This window comes from Pinus tabuliformis, chromosome 9 (genome assembly GCF_031772625.1).
Source record: "Pinus tabuliformis cultivar Carrire ecotype Pingquan chromosome 9, CPIR1, whole genome shotgun sequence".
Classification (NCBI taxonomy): Eukaryota; Viridiplantae; Streptophyta; class Pinopsida; order Pinales; family Pinaceae; genus Pinus; species Pinus tabuliformis.
The window spans coordinates 578607752-578626286 of NC_142307.1; the positions used below are offsets into that span (position 1 = coordinate 578607752).

Here is an 18535-nt window from a genome sequence, read left to right on the forward strand (position 1 = left end):
AAAGGATCGCTTGTAGGTTTTATCTCTTCAATTTGTTGGATAATATAAAAGGAAGGATTGGCTATTTCACCATGGACGTAGCCCATATTGGGTGAGCCATGTATATCTGTGTCTGTCTTATCTTTATGCATTTTCTGTGTTTATGTTTCTACAATAATTTTTGTTCCATTGCTCTGTAATATATAATTTTCTAAAAATAGATGTATAAGTTGTGTTATATACCGTGTGTACATGTATGCATTTCGTGGTGTCACATGTTGCATGTGGATGAACGTCTTGTGATGATGTATGTGTTGTATGTCAGGTATAGGTGTATCAGTTGCATGGTGTTGTATGGTGTGTTTGGTTGTATGTGTGTGATGTACACTCCGTTATGTGCACTTGATGGAGGAGAAGGCACTGGGTGTTTGCTGGGTGTGGCAACTAATTCATTATGTGTACAAAAGAACAAAGGAAGAAGTAATGATCGATGAAGGATAAGTATCGATATTCTATTCATTTTTACTATGCATATGATTTATGATTCTTGACTATGATGATTACATGTGATCTATGATTTTGGTTTATGATGGTTACATGTGATTTATGATTTTGATGGTTATGTTTTGAGCTAACCTGATGTGATATTTTTATACATGTTGATATGATCAAATACACTAGTTTGACTTGTTGTGACAGGAAGCGAACATCATTTCAAATGTAACTTATTGACGAGCTACCAATGAGGTATGATTTGAAGTTATTTCAAATTATTTTAAATCTAATGGAATTTATGTGTTTGGAATAGGAATGCATGAACATGCCTGGTTTAGTGGCTGAAATTGACTGCAAGAATTAGCAGCAGTAGTGAAAGAAATTAGTACATGCAGTAGTATGTTGGTAAGGCACTTCAGGAGTAGGGCCATTGTGGGATAGTGGTACCCAATAATGTCCATTTATTTCCATGAGCATGTTATTACCGATATGATGGTTTTGAGCTAGGGTATGCCTTGGTTTTTGTATCTTCTGATGCAAGGAAGGTGAGTGACAGCATGGAAGGGGTGACCAAATTTCCTGTGGGACTGTGTAGCTGAGAAGGGAAGGCCACATATGGATTTGTTTTTTGAATTAGTATCTCCATATGGAATCAAATGCACAATGGGAGTTCACCCTAGAAAAATGAGTTGGTAACTATTCACTGGGAGGACAAGTGGTGCTGGATTATAGCATTGGACATTAGATGCAGATTTAACTTTGCAGTGGATTCTGGACTTCCTAGGAAGGAGGTGAATCCTGGTTGAAGCAAATGTGTATGTGTATATGGCGTTATTGTAAATATCGTAATGACTTGCATTATAAATCTCTAGAAAATGGTATGCTTATCATGTTTTCGCAGATGGTCATTGTAAATACTGTAATGAGCTATGTTATAAAGATCCATGGGCAGTATGTTTTGTTTTTAGTGGTCTTGGTTGTTATAGGTGTCGTTGAACACTGAGGATGATGTTCCCCCAAGGAGGAGGGTTCTGTAACAACCCTGTCAAAAATTACATGTAAAAATATATAAATACCACGATGATGGGACACGTATTCCAAGCTGAATGGTGGGCAAGGCATCCTAGTGGGTGTTCATTTGGTTGCTTATGGCTAAGGAAATTGTCAAAGGCAATGGCTAAGGCATTAAAGAGGCAAATAGGTATTTTGGAACATTTATTTATGAAAATAATGGAAATTAGAATAAAAGTAAGGTGAAAGGTCACATGTTGCATGAGAGGAGGAAAATGAAGGAAGATAATGGAAAATGAAGAAAATAGAGGCCTCATTAATAAAAAGGGTTTTGAGGATCAATGAGTGGGACTTGGTCAGTTTAGTTTTGGAGCTATTTCATTATTCTCTCTCTCTCATACTCATGGATACTTAGAATTTTCTTGGAGCACTCTTGGACGGTGTGGCATACTTGGATTTTTGGAGCAAGAAATAAAAGGAATAGAAGGAAAGCATAAGAAGGCATTGGGATCATCAACTACAACATATTTTCTTACAAGTACCAAGTTTCATGTATGATTTCCTCACTAGTTTTGACTTGCATGGCATATGCTTGTTGCTTTTTGGTCGTGATCTGTCATTGGCATGCAAGATTGCCTAGAGTCACAATGGATTTCCTAGCCTTTCCATTTCCTAGATAACCATGGAGTTTGTGGTTTTATTTCCTTGTTTCTTTTGTTGGTTCTCATGTTTCTTTATCTTGGGTCGATTTATTAGTTCCTGGAAGCCATGCTTGGACAAACGCTTTGGAAACCTTGTAACAGCTTGGGTTGAATTACTAGCCCTGGAAGCCTTGGTTGGAAAAACGCTCTGGAAGCCCTTGGTGGGTTGAGTTACTAGTCCTAGAAGCCTTGGCTGGAGAAACACCCTCAAATCCCATCAACAGTTGTGGGTTGAGTTGCTAGTCCTAGAAGCCTTGGTTGGAACAAATGCTCTGTAAGCCCTGGAAGGCTTAGATGGAGACCAATCTGGTGATGGTTTAGTGATGTCCAACCATGAGGTGGAATGCCTCTGGAAGCCTTGGTTGAGTTGTGGTTGATGTGTTCTATGACATCCTATATTCATGCTTGGAATATGGTGCAAGGGTGAATGGTTGAAGAGAGATTTGGCTCAACCATTATATGGTCAGGTTGAAAATGGAAGTCCCATCTTGGGTTTGGATTTTGCATCATTAATGAAAGGTTATTTCTCCCTGTATCTCTATGATAATTATTGTGGACTATATGTGGTTTATATGGCTATGATTTCATTGGTATTTATGTCCCTATTATGCTGGTTAATTACATGTTTTATGATAGCAACCATGTGTGGCTCTCATCATGTTCTTACTTGTTATTGAATTACCAATCTATCTATGACCTAATGGATGAAATGAAAACTAATGTGATAAGGAGACAATGCTTCATAGCGAATCTCAGATAAGTATGAGACCCCTATGATCGGATCTGTTATTTACACATGTAGGTTGCATATTTACTAAGTGCCTGACAAAATGCATGTCATGGCTAGTAGGTGTATGGCTACGGTCTTGATCATCTGATTGCTTTTGCATCACTTTTTCCTTGTAATTTTCCTGATTCTAAGAATTCATTCCATTATGGGCAGTGGCCTCGGCTCTGGGCCTGAAAAAGTGGCTTAAATCATGGGGTTGTTGGCATAGAACTTGCAATTTTAGTCCACACTCACTGGTAGGTAGGCCTATGAGAGTGAATTTGGGTTTTTTTTCACTCCCTTGCCCATAGAATGAGAGTGACCATGGCCTAAGAGGTCCAGAACAACAGTAGGAACCAGGGACATATTGTTTGAGTGGTTGACTTATCTTCTAAGGGTTCTATTAGTGATGTTGCATGACTGTGTTTGATGTTCCGTCGATTCCATTTCCTTAAGGTTACCAAGGAGGTAGAATCATATCATAGTGGCCCCTCGTCGCATGTTTACCACAATTGGTCAGTTGCTTGGGTAGATGTGGGAGGAGGGTGTTGCATAGAACCTCCCCAAATGTTATGGGTTATTTCTCACCTATATTTCATAACAAAAATGAATTCCCTTCACTACCCATAAGTCCATTGGTGACCTCACTTTTCTTAATTCTAAGTGTCCTGCCTAATCAACACCTAGAAAGAAACTCTCTCTTAGGCTACAATGTTAAGAGCATGAATGCCACTCTCATTGATCAACATAAATCTAGCAAGTTCCTCTGATACGCTAATAAGATATAAGAACATACTTAACCATGATATTTTTCTCAATTGTCTTACACAACACAAAGAATATCCTTCAATACTTCACCAGTATGTCAGTGTCCTCCTTACTTAATGCTTCAGTTCCTTTCCCAACAAGCACCAAAAACATAACATTACATACTAGCTTAGGCTTTTCGGACACCTGCACTCAATTTTCTTAGTCAACTTGTGATCCACTAATCTCTTCCCTACACTTAAATTCATGGGGGGTTATCATTTTCTTTCCCTCATGGGTTTCTTCCTCCCTGCATACAATAGATCCTCCTACTTTTCATAACCCATTTGTAGGTTTTTATTCTTCCTTCCTCATTAGAGCTTGTTTTCTCTCTCCTTTCAGGGTTTCTTACACTTCAATTTTTGTGTCTGATATACTAAATTTTTGGCCAAGAAAACTTTTGGTTAGATCCATAGAATTCTCTATATGTATCATGACCTTCCCATGGATGAGACAGTTGGGTACAACTCTATTACCAAAAAACTATAAGAGTTGTAGTTCAAGTACCATCTCCTCCCCCATTATCTATTTTCTTGGGGAAATTAATGATCTCAAATATTATAAATATTTTGTGCAACCAAATACTTTATTGGCATGGATTATTTCCATTCTTATGTTTCTTATTATATGCCCATGGCCTATATGAGGATTCCACCCCTTTCATTAGTTTTTTGGAATTTTACATTAAAAATACAATTACAATTATATTGGGTCTTTTTAACCCTTCACTATTACATGCCTACATATTCCACTAACATAATTAATTACATTATTAGTGGGGTGTTATGAACCTTGCACCTTAAAAGTGATAGGAAACTAGTTATTATAGTCGTCTTCGATGGGGAAAGATTATTTTATAATGAATACAATATACAATATAATGTTTAATGATTCTAAGACTAGATCTACTTAGCATGCACACACACATATAAGAGATAAGTGCTACAATTATAATAAAATGGGACCATGAGGGGTTATAGCCTACATAAAAATATAACAATAGAAATACATAATCACTCAATATATCTGGATTAATAAGGTGTTTTAGGGTTAGCATGGGGCTTATATGGTTCTTAACATGCCCCTCCACTTCAAATAAGTTTTTTCCTCAACACTTGACTACGTACTAGTGATTCTGCAAGAATAAGTCATGTTCCTATGTCATCTATTCCAATTGTAGGTTGTTATATTTGATGATGTACTCAATTGTTGGGTTACTCAACTGCTTAGTCCTTGTTTCAAAGATTTTTTTGTATTTCTAGTATGATTTTCTCTTATTCATTTATCTTTGATACATTCCCTGGTTACAAATGAATAACATCATCATTATCTCTATTACATGGAAGACCCTTATGCATTAATCCAAATACCATTAGATGATTTTTTACAACTCTATGGATATCTATTGACATAGATGATATTGATTTTTGAACATTTAGTGAACACATTTATTCCACTACAGCTCAGTTGCCACTTTAAAGTAATTTTATCATTCCATTAGATCTTATCACTTTAGAGGGTTTTCCTTGGATACTTCTAAGCTCAGTTTCCTTTCCTTTTGAGGTAAATTTTGTGAAGAGATCTTCAAAATTAAATGTCAATGTTCCCAATTATTGTAAGCATTAGACCCCTAATATATATTATCACCACCCATTTACATTGCAATCATTGGAATTTACAACAAATACTCCCTCATATTGATCTTAATAATATGACACTTCCTTGAACAATTTATGGTGCTTACATATTAACTATTACTTGAAACTCTGGTGCTAGATATATGAAAAAATTGAGAATTTTGTTAATTTGTAATTGATGAAGTTATAAGTAATTCCTTAATCAAGCAACATTTTTAGCATTTTCTTTTTGATATATCCTTTTATCTTGAGGGTTTAATTTGGAGTATTGATGCCAGCCAATGCATGACAAGATATTGTTGGAGTAATCTCTTCTAGCTCTAGATCTTGTGACTATTCCAATTGTTGATCTTCTTCCTCTTCAAAGTGTATGTAGAATAATTTCTTCTCATTACTTTTATGCCCCTTACTATAATTGTTGTCATAGTTGAAACATAGTCTCTTTGCTCTCCTTTCATCCATTTTCTGAGGAATCATTCTTGTTGATTTAGTAGTGGGAGCATGATCTTTTCTATAGTTATTAGTGATCAATTTTCTAGTGGCCATATTTTTACTTTCAATTTTCCTTGCCAAACTAAAATCACATTGTAAAGATTTAGGTTCAAAGAGACATACCTCCTGTTGGATTATTTCCTTTAAAGTTCTCATAAATAGGTCTAACAAATTATCCTTTGAAATATTCTTTACTTCGAGACTTGAACTTTGGAATTTTTGAAAGCTCTTTGTAACTAGACCAATTTGTTGAATATTTATGAATTTGCTAAACAATGTATTTCTTTCAATATCAAAATAATATTATATCAATTCCTCTATAAAAATGGATGATGTTATAAGAATCCTTTTTCCTTTCACAAAGTCATTGATACTATACATGTTGGTCTTATTTAGCTTTTGTAAGGATACCACTTGGCGTAGATCAAAGTATTGCTCCACCTTAAATATCCATTTCACAAGATCATTATCATCAAACTTCCTCATCTCTATCTTTGAAATATAGTATTTTCTTGGTGATGAATTGAAGCCCTAACGATGTTGATCTTCAACTGAAAAATCAAAATTAGGTTCTATGGTTCAATATTTCTTAACTTCATATGAAATGGATTATTTCCTTGTATCTCCACATCTCTATTAGACACATCTTTAATGAAATTTTTTGTAACCCTTTTCTTTCTTTCCTAATGGATTTTTTCATTTCTTCCTTATTATCACTCATAATCTTTTGTATTTCTCTTTTAATATTTTCTTGAGAACTTGATAAATACACCTTTTTCAACATACTTCCTTATGTTTCATTAACTTTATTATGTAATTGAGATAACCTAAATTCCAAGTCTTTTCTTTCTTTGTATTCAAGGATGAACCTTGAGTACATTTAATTGGTGTAATAACTTTCTTTGGATGCATGTTGGAAAATAATAATAGTACACCTCTTTTTCACAACTTTTAGCCACCAAAAGTGTGGGATCTTCTAATCAATAATTAGGTCACTTGTAAGTTGTGTATGTTAATTTTGAGAGTATCTAAATGGATGAAAATTTTCTTTATATATATCTCAAAATTTGGTTTGTAATACTATAATATGTCTTTTTTGCAATTCCATAGGTGTGAATAGAATATCATATACCAAGTGAAATTTATGGTAACTTTCCAAAAACTTGTCAATTTTTTGTCTCCTCTCATGAGAAAAGCTTGCATATTGTGCCAAACTTATAATTTTTTAAATATAATTTTGAAATTTGTACGTGATATAATTTTATATGTCTCCTAAAATTCTTGAAGATTTTCGAGTCTGAAAACTCTAACAAAATAATAGATAGAAAGCATACCAAGTTGACCTATTTAAAATTTATTTCAAGTTTGTTCATAAAACCTAACTTTTGCAAGGTATAACTCTGAAAGTATAGTGAACCAAATTATGAAAATTGAACCATATTTTCGCGAAGATTTCTTCTTAACATGGTCCAAGTTTTACTATCTAAAACCTTCTAGAAAAAAAGATATAGTGAAAATTATAAACTCGCATATTTGAAACTAACTTCAAGAGCATTTAGGGACCTCAAATTCCTTAGATCATATGTACAAATTTATAGTGAACCAATCTTAAATTTGTGCCTTAATGGGTTCCAAGATTCATGGCCTAAAAACTCACAAAAAAGTGGAAAAAATGTCGAACTAACCTAATTTCTAAAGCATTTATGAATTGTGACTTCCTTAGACAATATCTCCAAAAATATATTGAAACATGATCTAAAATTTGAAGCATATATTGCTTGATATTTTTACTAAATATAATCCAAGTTTCACGATCTAGAACATTCCAGAAAGGATGTATAGTAAAAATTCCACGATGACCTATTTAAAACAGCGAAACCCTAGGATCATGAGCTCTAATTCGAAATGTTATGAACCTCGCACCTTCAAAATGATAAGAACCAATAATTATAGACTTATTCAAGGGGGAATTTCCTTTCAAAATGATTACAATGTATAAATACAATATTTGATGATTCTAAGACTAGGTCTCTTTTGTATATATATAGGAGGAAAGGGATACAATTATAATAAAATGGGATCACGAAGGATTTTAGCCTACATAACAATGTAAAAATAGAAATGTAATCACTCAATATCTAGGGCTTAATAAGGGGATTTATGGTTAACATGGGACTTATATATGGGATGGTAATTGATGCATCACATGCTAATATCCATAAGACATTTGTAGAAGAATTGAACTATTGTATAGAGGCATCATAATGGAGGAATTTAGTCTAGTATATTACATAGTATTTAAAATGATGCTAATGGGAATTGGAGTGTAGGAGGCTTTGTTAGTTATGGTATCAATTGTTTATGAGCCAAGTTACATAGTGTTGCGAATAATACCATGGACCAATAATTTCAAAATGAATTTTTAAATAAAATACAAAATAACACAATACGAGAGAGACACTAATATATGTGGTTCACCTTGTTTGGTGTACATCCATGAAGAAACAACTAAGTCTTCAATTTAGTCCATCCAACAAGATGAAGGGATACAGCCTACAACATATTCGCTACAACCTCCTCTTCACTCTCTCATAGTTTGCTCTCTTAGTTACAAAACTCTCTCAATAATACATGGCCATAATACAATGCCATCCTAAAATTGGGGTTGCATTGCAAGAAAAGAAAAGAAATTTTTTTAACATAACTTCTATCATTAGATTTGTGACCTAATGATGAATGGTCCAAATTCTCTACAAAATTACAATATGTTACATGGTAGTTTTTCCAAAAGTATCCTCTTTAGGGGCACGACAACCCCTAAACCCCTACCAAGGGGGGCTCCAAAGGATTACCATCCTAGTGACAGAAGTGAGGGGGAAGCCCCAAAACCCCGCCCCATCAAGAATTGGGATTCAAAGGAAATTGAAACAAGATGTCTCAATGAAGAAGATAATCACACTCCACCACTAACACACAATAAAATCACGTATACAATGAACATGTAATCAATTGTTGGTAGACTTGTCTATGCAATTGATGATGACTATCAATGGATGGGAGATCCATCTATGCGCTCAATGATAGTCAATGAGTATGTAGTCACTAGGTAGCAATTTCAACTACCTAGTTCATAGATACTTGATGGGCAATAGACCCATATAGAGAGTTAGATAATTGATAGGCAATAGGTTAGTAGAATAAGTTAGATAATCAATAACCATCAACACATGAATCAATAAACTTAAAAAAAATATATTATTAAAAATAAATTTAAAGTGGAAAAATATAATATTTAGAAATAAAAAAACTAAAAAAACATTATTTCCAAAATACCCCATACTCTCATTATCACACATATACTACAATTGCCCTATAAAATTTCTTACTGTATCAAATGCAAAACTCCTATACTACATAAGCATTGAAGTGCAAAGTGCACCGCACTCTTATAACATAAAGGGCATGCATAATTATGCTAAACTCAATATTTGTAAAGGCATAAACCTAATCTAAAAATACACGAATATGAACTATTTTGTACATAATCATAATACTGTCCGTATAAGATTATATTTTTGCATATATCCAGAATAATGTCCCTCTACGTAGAATGGAAGCTCTGCTTAATGTAAATGATAATCATTTCTCCCAATGCCCCCATTTAAAACTTTAATCATTTACCCCCATTACCCCGATTAAAGTAGAAGTCATAATTCGCGTACATCATACAACTTTTTTGGTGATATTGGGTAGTTTACTCCCTCAAAGCTTACTGATTGCTGTAAGAACCTCTGGCCACAATAATGGCTTGGATGGAAATTCACCGATTCTACTTTATAGGTAATGACAAACAACATACCGCGGCCAAAACAGGGACGTTGAATACAGATAAAGATACGCCAACTAAGAAACCTGGACATTCATGCAGATGCGCCATTGTCCAACCAACACACCTACAAGTGCATCAAAAAGTGACAAATATTACAGTGAAATAAGAGGGGAGGGTACATCCAGAAGTGACAGATAACCCTGGATTTTGCCCAGACACGTCAAAACCGTATCGTGACCTCACAGCACTAAATTACTCCGCGAGTCCGACCGATCCACCTTCGTGCAACACTATTCCATATGGTATCCAATGGAGACCTGTCAGAGAATCTTCAGACCCACACTAATCTTCAGCTTCTCTTTAGGTTTAAAACCATTTTCACAAACAAATTCCTCTTTAGGTTTAAAACCATTTTCACCGACAAATTCCTCCCTGTGCACTGTCAAATTTGTTATAGAAAAATAGGGCGGGAGGAGTGCACCTTATCCGCGCCAATTTCAACGTGCTTCCAAACACAACGTGTCGACAGATCATATAGTCCTCTCATCCTCTAATCTTTGAATATGCATAATAACACTCATGATACTTTCTGAGGAGAGGCGGACGATATGAATTCAAGAACAGTGGCTGCAAACGCTCTTCATTACAAGTCAAGGTACACAAATCATGGCTCCAACAACTCAGCTGCTGCGCTCTGCCGAGGCCTTAACAATGCCCGGAGTAATTTCCCCATCTCCTCCATTAATGCGTTCATTATTCCTTATTTCTCAGTATCTCCTCCATTAATGCGTTCATTATTCCTTATTTCTCAGTATCTCTGTGTGTATGAATTGAATTATATGATATTAATAACAATATTGCAGGTTCAGGTGATTGTTCTGAATGCTAATATGCGCTGCCTAGAGTGCCGCGACAGAGTTTCCAAAGTGCTCTCCGAAATGGACGGTAGGTTAATTGTTACACCACATTACAGAAATCTAGCCATTGGCATGAAACGGTTCACCAATTATTATTTTTTAGGTTCCTCATTTGGGTATGCCTGAATATTATCTCTGCTTTGAAATTCATCTTCGGGATCTATCATTTGGGTATGCCTGAATATTATCTGTACTTTGAAATTCATCTTCGGGATCTATCATTTGGGTATGCCTGAATATTATCTCTGCTTTGAAATTCATCTTAGGGATCTATCACATTGAGATTATGATGGTAGATGTTACATGTGGTTTATCAGTTTGCCTCAAAGATGAATCACACTTCATAAATGGGGTTCATCAGTTTGTCTCAAAGATGAATAGGTTTCCAACCATAAATGTGATTCTTTTATTTGTCTCAAAAATGAATTATATTTTATTGTAGATGTTTAGAAATCCATTTGTCCAGAAAATGAATTGATGAGTTAAATTTGATGGTTAAAAACTCACACCAATATAATCTCCTCAATGTGATGGATTCAAAAAATAAACTTCATATCAGTTCTAATCACAGAAATTATCTTTACTGGTCGCTGTATATTTTGTATATTTAGTATTCCATTAATGAATAATTGTATATTGAGTCCTCCATTAATGAATATGCTTTTTCTGATTTGCTGCTCATTATTTTTTGTAATTCTAATTCTGAATTCTGATCTGTGTTGGCTTGTGGTGTGATGAATAACTGTATATTGAGTCCTCCATTAATGAATATGTTTTTTGTGAGTTTGCTGCTCATTATTTTTTGTAATTCTAATTCTGAACTCTGATCTGTGTTGGCATGTGGTATGATGGGCAGATTTGCATAACTATGTGGTAGATGTGGCACAGAAGAAGGTAACGGTGAGAGGGCGGGTGAATCCCAAGAAGAGGAAACAGCGAATTCGCTCATTCGCCAACGATAAGAAGAGAAAGACCATAGATCAATTTGAGGGCTTGGGAAGCTTGGGATATTCAAGCAGCGGTTGCTTACAGAGGAATGAGTACTGCAGTAATAGGTGGATGCCAGCAACCTGTAATTTAATCTCAGAGGTCTCCTGTTTTTGCTGTGCCTCGTATTAGCGTTTATTATGTAGTTAATGAGAAAGCTTCGCAACCCTCCACACCGTCGAATTGACAAGGAAAATATAAAGATTCTTGTTGTTCACAGAAATATCGTGGAAAGTTATAAGGTTGTAGGTGAGAGGAAAAATCACCATTTTGTAAAAAAATAAAAATTTAGATAATAAATTCATATTATTTAAATCGTACCGCTTAACAATTTTGATATATTTGATCATTGATCTTTTAGTATTAATCTTTCAGGATTATAAAGTATAATTTATTTGTGTTCACATGTAAAGGGTTTATACTTTAAAATCAATCATTTTTTTTAAACCTAGTTTGTAGAATTTAAACCCCATATTTTATTGAGAAACAAATAGTGTTATTTTATTCTTGACTAAATTTAGATGTTATATTTCACGGAAGATTAAAAATAATATAAAGTTTTTATATGTTGTTTTTATATTATTAATATTTATATGTTGATTTAAAGTAATAATAAAAAGTTGAAAATAATAAAATTCAATTTGTTATATTATAAATTGGTTTTTATTAATAAAATTAAAAATATTTTTTAGATAAAAGATGATATATATATATATATATATATATATATATATATATATATATATATATATATATATATTAAAATAAATATTTTATAACTATATTTAAATTTAATCAATAAGCATATTAAAATTTAATAGTTACAATAAACATACCATATAACAATATTTTTAATCATGGATATTCACTCCATTTTACTATGTTTACAACTAACTTGTAAATAAGCTTTGTTACAATACCATAAATATCATGGTTTATCAATACCATATGCTCAAAAATCATAACTCATTTTATAATCAAAATATTTTATAATTTTATTTTATAATATTTTTTTAACTAAATCTAAAAGTAAAAGGTTTATAGTTACTTTTGAGATATATCAAGGTTTTAACAAAATAAAAAATAAGATTATTTTTATCTATAGAGATGTGAAATTTATATAATATACATAATATTATTAAAAACCAAGATTGATCTATTTAAGTAAGGATCTACCAATCTATGAGATGAACAAAACTTTCAAAACTTTGCACTAAACAAGAGGTTTGTATCTTTAGAGATTTGATCCCTCTCGGTTTTTGGTAGATTCTGAGTTAAGATGGATCTACTCTGGCAGAAAATAAATTTATAGTTTAGTTGATTTTTATGATTTTTCTAATTATAACAATGTGGGATCTCTCATCAAATAAGTATTTTGATGTTTATCATGTATTGACGCCTACTAGTATTTACTAGCCATTTAATTTGTAAAGTTGTACCAGTTATGCGTGGATTTCATTTTTTTCTCTCTTCATCTAGTTTTGTAATAGCCTTTAAACAGACTCCATGATGGTAGAGATGTTGTCATAAGACTTTTGTTATATTTAAGCAATAATAATAAAATACTTCCGTTAAAAAGAAATAAAAATAAACTTTAAACTAAAAAATACATTAGTTTTAGAGTAAATGTACATTTATATTTTGGAATTAAAATTAGAAATAAAAAAAATTGTTGATTTTATTACATTATAATAATAATAATAATAAAGATTTGTTTTTTAATCATACATTTCTTATAAAAACATAAGACAAAATGTGTGCTTAGTTTATGACAAGAAAATTCATAAAGACTTATTTATGCTCATAAGTTATTAATGATTTTTCCTAACCATTATATTAGAAAAATGTTTTTTTACTCGTTGACAATAAAATAAAAAAATTGGAAGTATGTAGGATGTGTTCATAGTCCACTGCATAGAGAGTAGCGAGATGATCTACAACATAGTATGTAGGAGATGTTGTCACATGTCTAGGACAATAATAACAATAAAATCATAAACTAGTGTGTACATATGTCCATGACAATATTTAAAAAACTAAACCAACATAGATCTATCTTATGTCTATATCTATGAAGCACCAAAGATGGATCAAATTTCTTAAGGTGGATTTTTTTTTTATCTTTTAATATGAAGGAATTAATACATGGCATAAAATTAGTGATAAAAAAATTTACACCTTAATAAATTTGAATTTCCTATGGATTTGGGTTTAAAATGGACTTGATAATAATGTGTATACATGTCAAATATCTCTCTCTTTCGTAAATATAGAGATACTTATAATTTTATTTTTAAATGTTCTCTTTTTGAAGCTAACATAGAAGGACTCAAGTGTTACCTATATGACACATCTCTACCATAATGAATTTTAGAAGTGCCTTTAGTGAAAAGAGATAGTAGGTATACATAACATCTTTATAGATTTAAAGCCTAAAAATCCTACACTAAATATTTCCATTACACAAAACTAAGTCAATAATACATAAGGTTGTGTGCAAGTTAATCATGGTTTGTCATGATGGGTCAATGGAAATGCAAACATGGAAAAACAACAATATATTAATTGGAAGGATTATTCAAGGTACTTTACAATGGATTTGAATATCTTGTAGAAATATTGCATATAGGAGATTGAGATAAATTTCTAAATATGTAGTTTTTATTTATAGAATTTGTTTTTTTCTAATACAAGTATGCTACTTTCATGCAAATTATAATGCATATGTTTTCGTTAGTGGAAGTGTTTAGTACATTAATTATTGAATTTTCTTACGACAAAATTATAAAATTATAGAAAACACATTGTCCCAACTATCTTCTAGTGTCACCTATCTTCTTCCCATACCCATCCATGTTTTTCCTCTTCTCACTTTCTCCTCATTCTCCTCTCAAGCACCCGTGGCCCCCTTGTGCCCACATCTCTTTGTCTCACATATCCTCCTTCTTCTTACCTCTCCCAACTTTTCCACTCATGTCCATCCACTTTCTCTCTTCGTTCACCTCCTATACCGAGCCCTTCAACATAACTTATCCTTCTACCCCTACCTACACCTTCTCCTAAGATACAATATTTTTCGTTCCCCTCTTCCTTACACTTACCTCCTCACCTCCCGTCGAACTTCCCATTCATCCTATCTCTCCCTTCCCATTGGATCATCCCTCCTTCCTTCATCCACACCACCCCCTCCCTCCCCTACCCATCTATCCTTCACTTATTTTCATCTCCTTCCCCTTTTCCCCTCTCAGTACACCTCATGATGTCGTTGTAGCCTAGTCTCACCTATCTACCTCTCTTCTACGTCATCATGCTTTGCATCTCATTCCCATTCACATTTATTTTGTTATCACCTCCTATCCTCACCCTTCTACATATTTTCCCTCGTTTCCTCCATTCCCACCAATCCGCCTCCCTTACCCATCAATCCTTTACCTCTTCTCAACTCCTTAGTCAATTACATCTCACCTCCCTCTTTCCCTCCCTCAGCTCCTCCCCACAAGTGACTTATTAGGGGAATTATTTTCCTTTAATTTGGTATATAGGTATTTATAACCATTTTCAGCATTAGGTATGGGTCTTCATGCCTTATACATGGTTGTGGGTGGAAACATGAATGCTAGGCACCAAAGGAAGCTTCTACCCATCTAGGGCCAATACATATATCTCAAACAACCACATATCACCTCTTGAAAGTATCATAGCCTATTATTATGGATGTTACTGCACTAGTAGGTGGTTTTGACAAAGAATATGTCCCAAGGCCTTGGAAACTATAACGTCCCTATTTTAATTCCCATAAATTGTATTGCTATTGTGCAAATTTGATTTAGGTTGGTGAGACAGTTTGCTGTGGGTTGGAGAGCATGTCTTGATTGATATGGTTGAAGCCCAAACTTGGCATGTAAATTGTACATTGAAATTATTTATAAACACAAATCATTGGTTATGATAGAAGATGGATATTTATATTGTGGGGCTATGATCCAATAAGACAAGGGTATAAAGTGGGGCCCATGCGGATACTTACACATTCCTAATAATCCAAGACATTTTTATTAATGTTTACCTACTTTGAGTTATCAAAATAGTTTTTTGGTACATGTTGGGGGTTGGTGAGATAATACATACTACCAATTTATGATAAAATGGGCTAAGTGTAGCCATATTTTGGGAAATGTGAGAGTCAAAAGATGCATGAAAGAAAAGAAAGTTTCAGTAGGAAAAAGGGATAGTTTTCTCATCTTGGAGAGGAGAGCATGAGGAGAGGTTGGTGCTAATAAAGAGAACTAGATATCAAAGGAATGGAAAAAGTAGCTATATTTGGATGAGTATAGGTTGAGAATAATATATTTTTCTTGTAAATGAATTTATTGTTGATGAAATTACTCAAAACGATTGAGAAGGCTATTGTGAGCACTTATATGGAAACTCTAAATTCTTGGAGTCCCAAACTAATATATTTTCTAGTTGACCATACACCATATCTATAAAGTGGGGTGTGATATCCTAAGGGACTACATGGAAAAGAAGAGAATCCCATTGCTTAGGATGTGTAGGTTGTAGGGAAAAACAATTGGTGGATTGGACTTTTTGTTTGAGTAAAAAATATGGACATTATGTTGCTTACTGTGGATAATGGATAGCCAAAATAGCAAGTCCTCATTGTGGAATCATAGACCCAACTCAAGGGTGTCTTGTTATTTAGAGAAATGGAATAAAAAGCCTATGTTTGGGAGGAAAACCCTTGTATGTAACTAGCTGGAAACAATTCCCACATCATGTAAGTGTTATGATTAATTTTTTATGTACAAACTTAATGCCATGTATAATTCTTATGCTTTTATGCTACTCTTTTACTCTATATTTGGTGAATTCATGAATGATGTGTAAGCTTAAATAATGTGCATCTATGAGTTAAATTTTTTAGTTAGTTGCATAAGAATTTCTTTTATGCTTCACGCATGCATTTATTTTAATGGGAATCAAAATTTTTCACTTTGTTTGGTAATGTATACTTCAAAATTGGTGTTAGAGTATAAGTTTTTGGTAATGACCCTTAATGTGGGACATGAGGAAATTATAGAATGATCAGCCTCTTCTCATCTCCTCCCCATTTGACTGTTTCACCCCAACCCACATTCCCAACTCTCTTAGTCTAATCTATGTCCCACTCTTGGCCTATATATTTCATGGTGTCACTTATCTCCCTTCCCTACCCGTCCACTCTTTTACTCTCTTATAGCACCAAATCATGCCCACCTCTCCTTGTTTCACCTATATACCACTCTCTATTCTCCTCAATCCTTTCCCATCCATATCCATTAACCTTCATCTCCACTCTCCTCCAATCCCAAACCATTTAAGAACTCCATCCCCTCTACCCCTCATCTCCACTCTCCCTTATTCCACTACATTTTCCCTTTTCTTCTAAGTCACATTTTCCTCCTATCTCCTCTAGCATCTCCTTTATCGATATTTACCCTCCCCCTTAGCCCCTTCCTCCTATTGTTCATGCTCACTACTCCCCTCTCCTAACTATATACCCTTACCATTTTCTCACCTCCTCCTCCTTTTCCCCTCTTACCAAAACCCTTCATGCCCACCTCCCCTAGTCTCACCTATCTCCCTTTTTTCTCCCCCCACATCCTCTACGTACAATGCACATGCATATTCCTTCTCTTATAGCCTCCAATCCAAATCAATGATGAGTTTTCCCTCCTTCCTTTCTCTACAACCATTCCCCATATCTTATTGATCATTGCTTCACCTCTTCTCACCTCCTTATCCCACTACATCCCCCCTTCCCCTCTTTTCCTCCCTCACCTCCTCCTTCTTTAGTTTTATATGCCCTACCCCTTTGCTCCTCCATCCTATATTTTATCTAGCCTTCATCTTATATCACCACCTCCCCATTTTCAAGCCTTAAACTTGTACCACCACCTCCCCATTTTCCCCTCTCATCCCATCCCCTCATGCCATTTTCCCCCAGTCTCAGCTATGTCCTCTTTTATGTCTCTCTCTCACATGTGCCTCCTCCTTGACTTATCCTCCTTTCATTCATGCCTACCATTGAACCTTCCCTAACCCTCCACCATTTATATCTTCCCACCTATTCCCCCTTTTCCTTGTCACACCACCCCCTCATGCCCCACCATCCCCTCAAAAGTCAATCCCCTCTACCCCTTCACTCTAGTCCCTACATATACCCTATTCACATCAATGCTTAAGACCCTATATTTTCTTAAAAACTAGCTCCCTTTGTTTCTATGCATCTAGAACCATGAATAATGAGTTAAAGCACAACACGTTGCCTCTAGAGAGTATATTTGGCTCCTATGAAAGATGATAGTTCCCTCACATTTTTTTTATCGCTAGGTATTAGACTCAAGGCCCTAATAAGGTTTGGGGGCCAGTTAAGACTTAGTTGAATTAAGCCTCTCTCTCTATAACCTCATCGACTTTGTAACATCCCCAACACTTAACCCCATTGAAATTCTAATTGTAATTAATTAGTTTATTGATCCTTTTAAGCACACCTAAACGTAAATGGGAAAAATACTCAAAATAATTATAATTATAATTTAAACACTAGATAATGAAGCAGTGAAGGTTTGATCTGATACAAACCATGAGAATTCATGAGGAGGAGGGTAGCCAAAAAAAGGAGGATAGCTAACTTTCCTATCCTTCTTGAAATTAATGTTATAACCGATTATGTTTTAGTTCAACTACCTAACATCCAACGAAGTTAAAAAAAGGATAGGGAAGGAGGTAGCATGCTACCTTAAGCATGGGTTGTGTACCATGTGGCAGGTCGTGTTTGACTCCACAGTCTAAGGAGGGACCTTGGTGCTCTCACGCAAAGAAAATGGTCATGAAAAAAGAAGGGAAAATGTTCACTAGAGATACAT

At 34.2% G+C, this 18535-nt stretch overlaps 1 protein-coding gene across 1 annotated transcript; it reads left to right on the forward strand.

The window, feature by feature from the left end:
- The first annotated feature begins 10152 nt into the window (after window positions 1-10152).
- Window positions 10153-11939, forward strand: LOC149149873 (uncharacterized). Its single transcript, XM_089440869.1, has 3 exons — window positions 10153-10440; window positions 10584-10665; window positions 11494-11939. The coding sequence occupies exons 1-3, from the start codon at window positions 10387-10389 to the stop codon at window positions 11754-11756; spliced, it is 399 nt and encodes a 132-aa protein (XP_089296995.1). The 5' UTR covers window positions 10153-10386; the 3' UTR covers window positions 11757-11939.
- Window positions 11940-18535: the final 6596 nt, after the last annotated feature.

Coding starts and splice junctions, on each gene's coding strand:
- LOC149149873 (XM_089440869.1), top strand. CDS start 10,387: ATGGCTCCAACAACTCAGCTGCTGCGCTCTGCCGAGGCCTTAACAATG. Junction 10,441..10,583: donor AGGCCTTAACAATGCCCGGA/GTAATTTCCCCA, acceptor ACAATATTGCAG/GTTCAGGTGATTGTTCTGAA. Junction 10,666..11,493: donor AGTGCTCTCCGAAATGGACG/GTAGGTTAATTG, acceptor TATGATGGGCAG/ATTTGCATAACTATGTGGTA.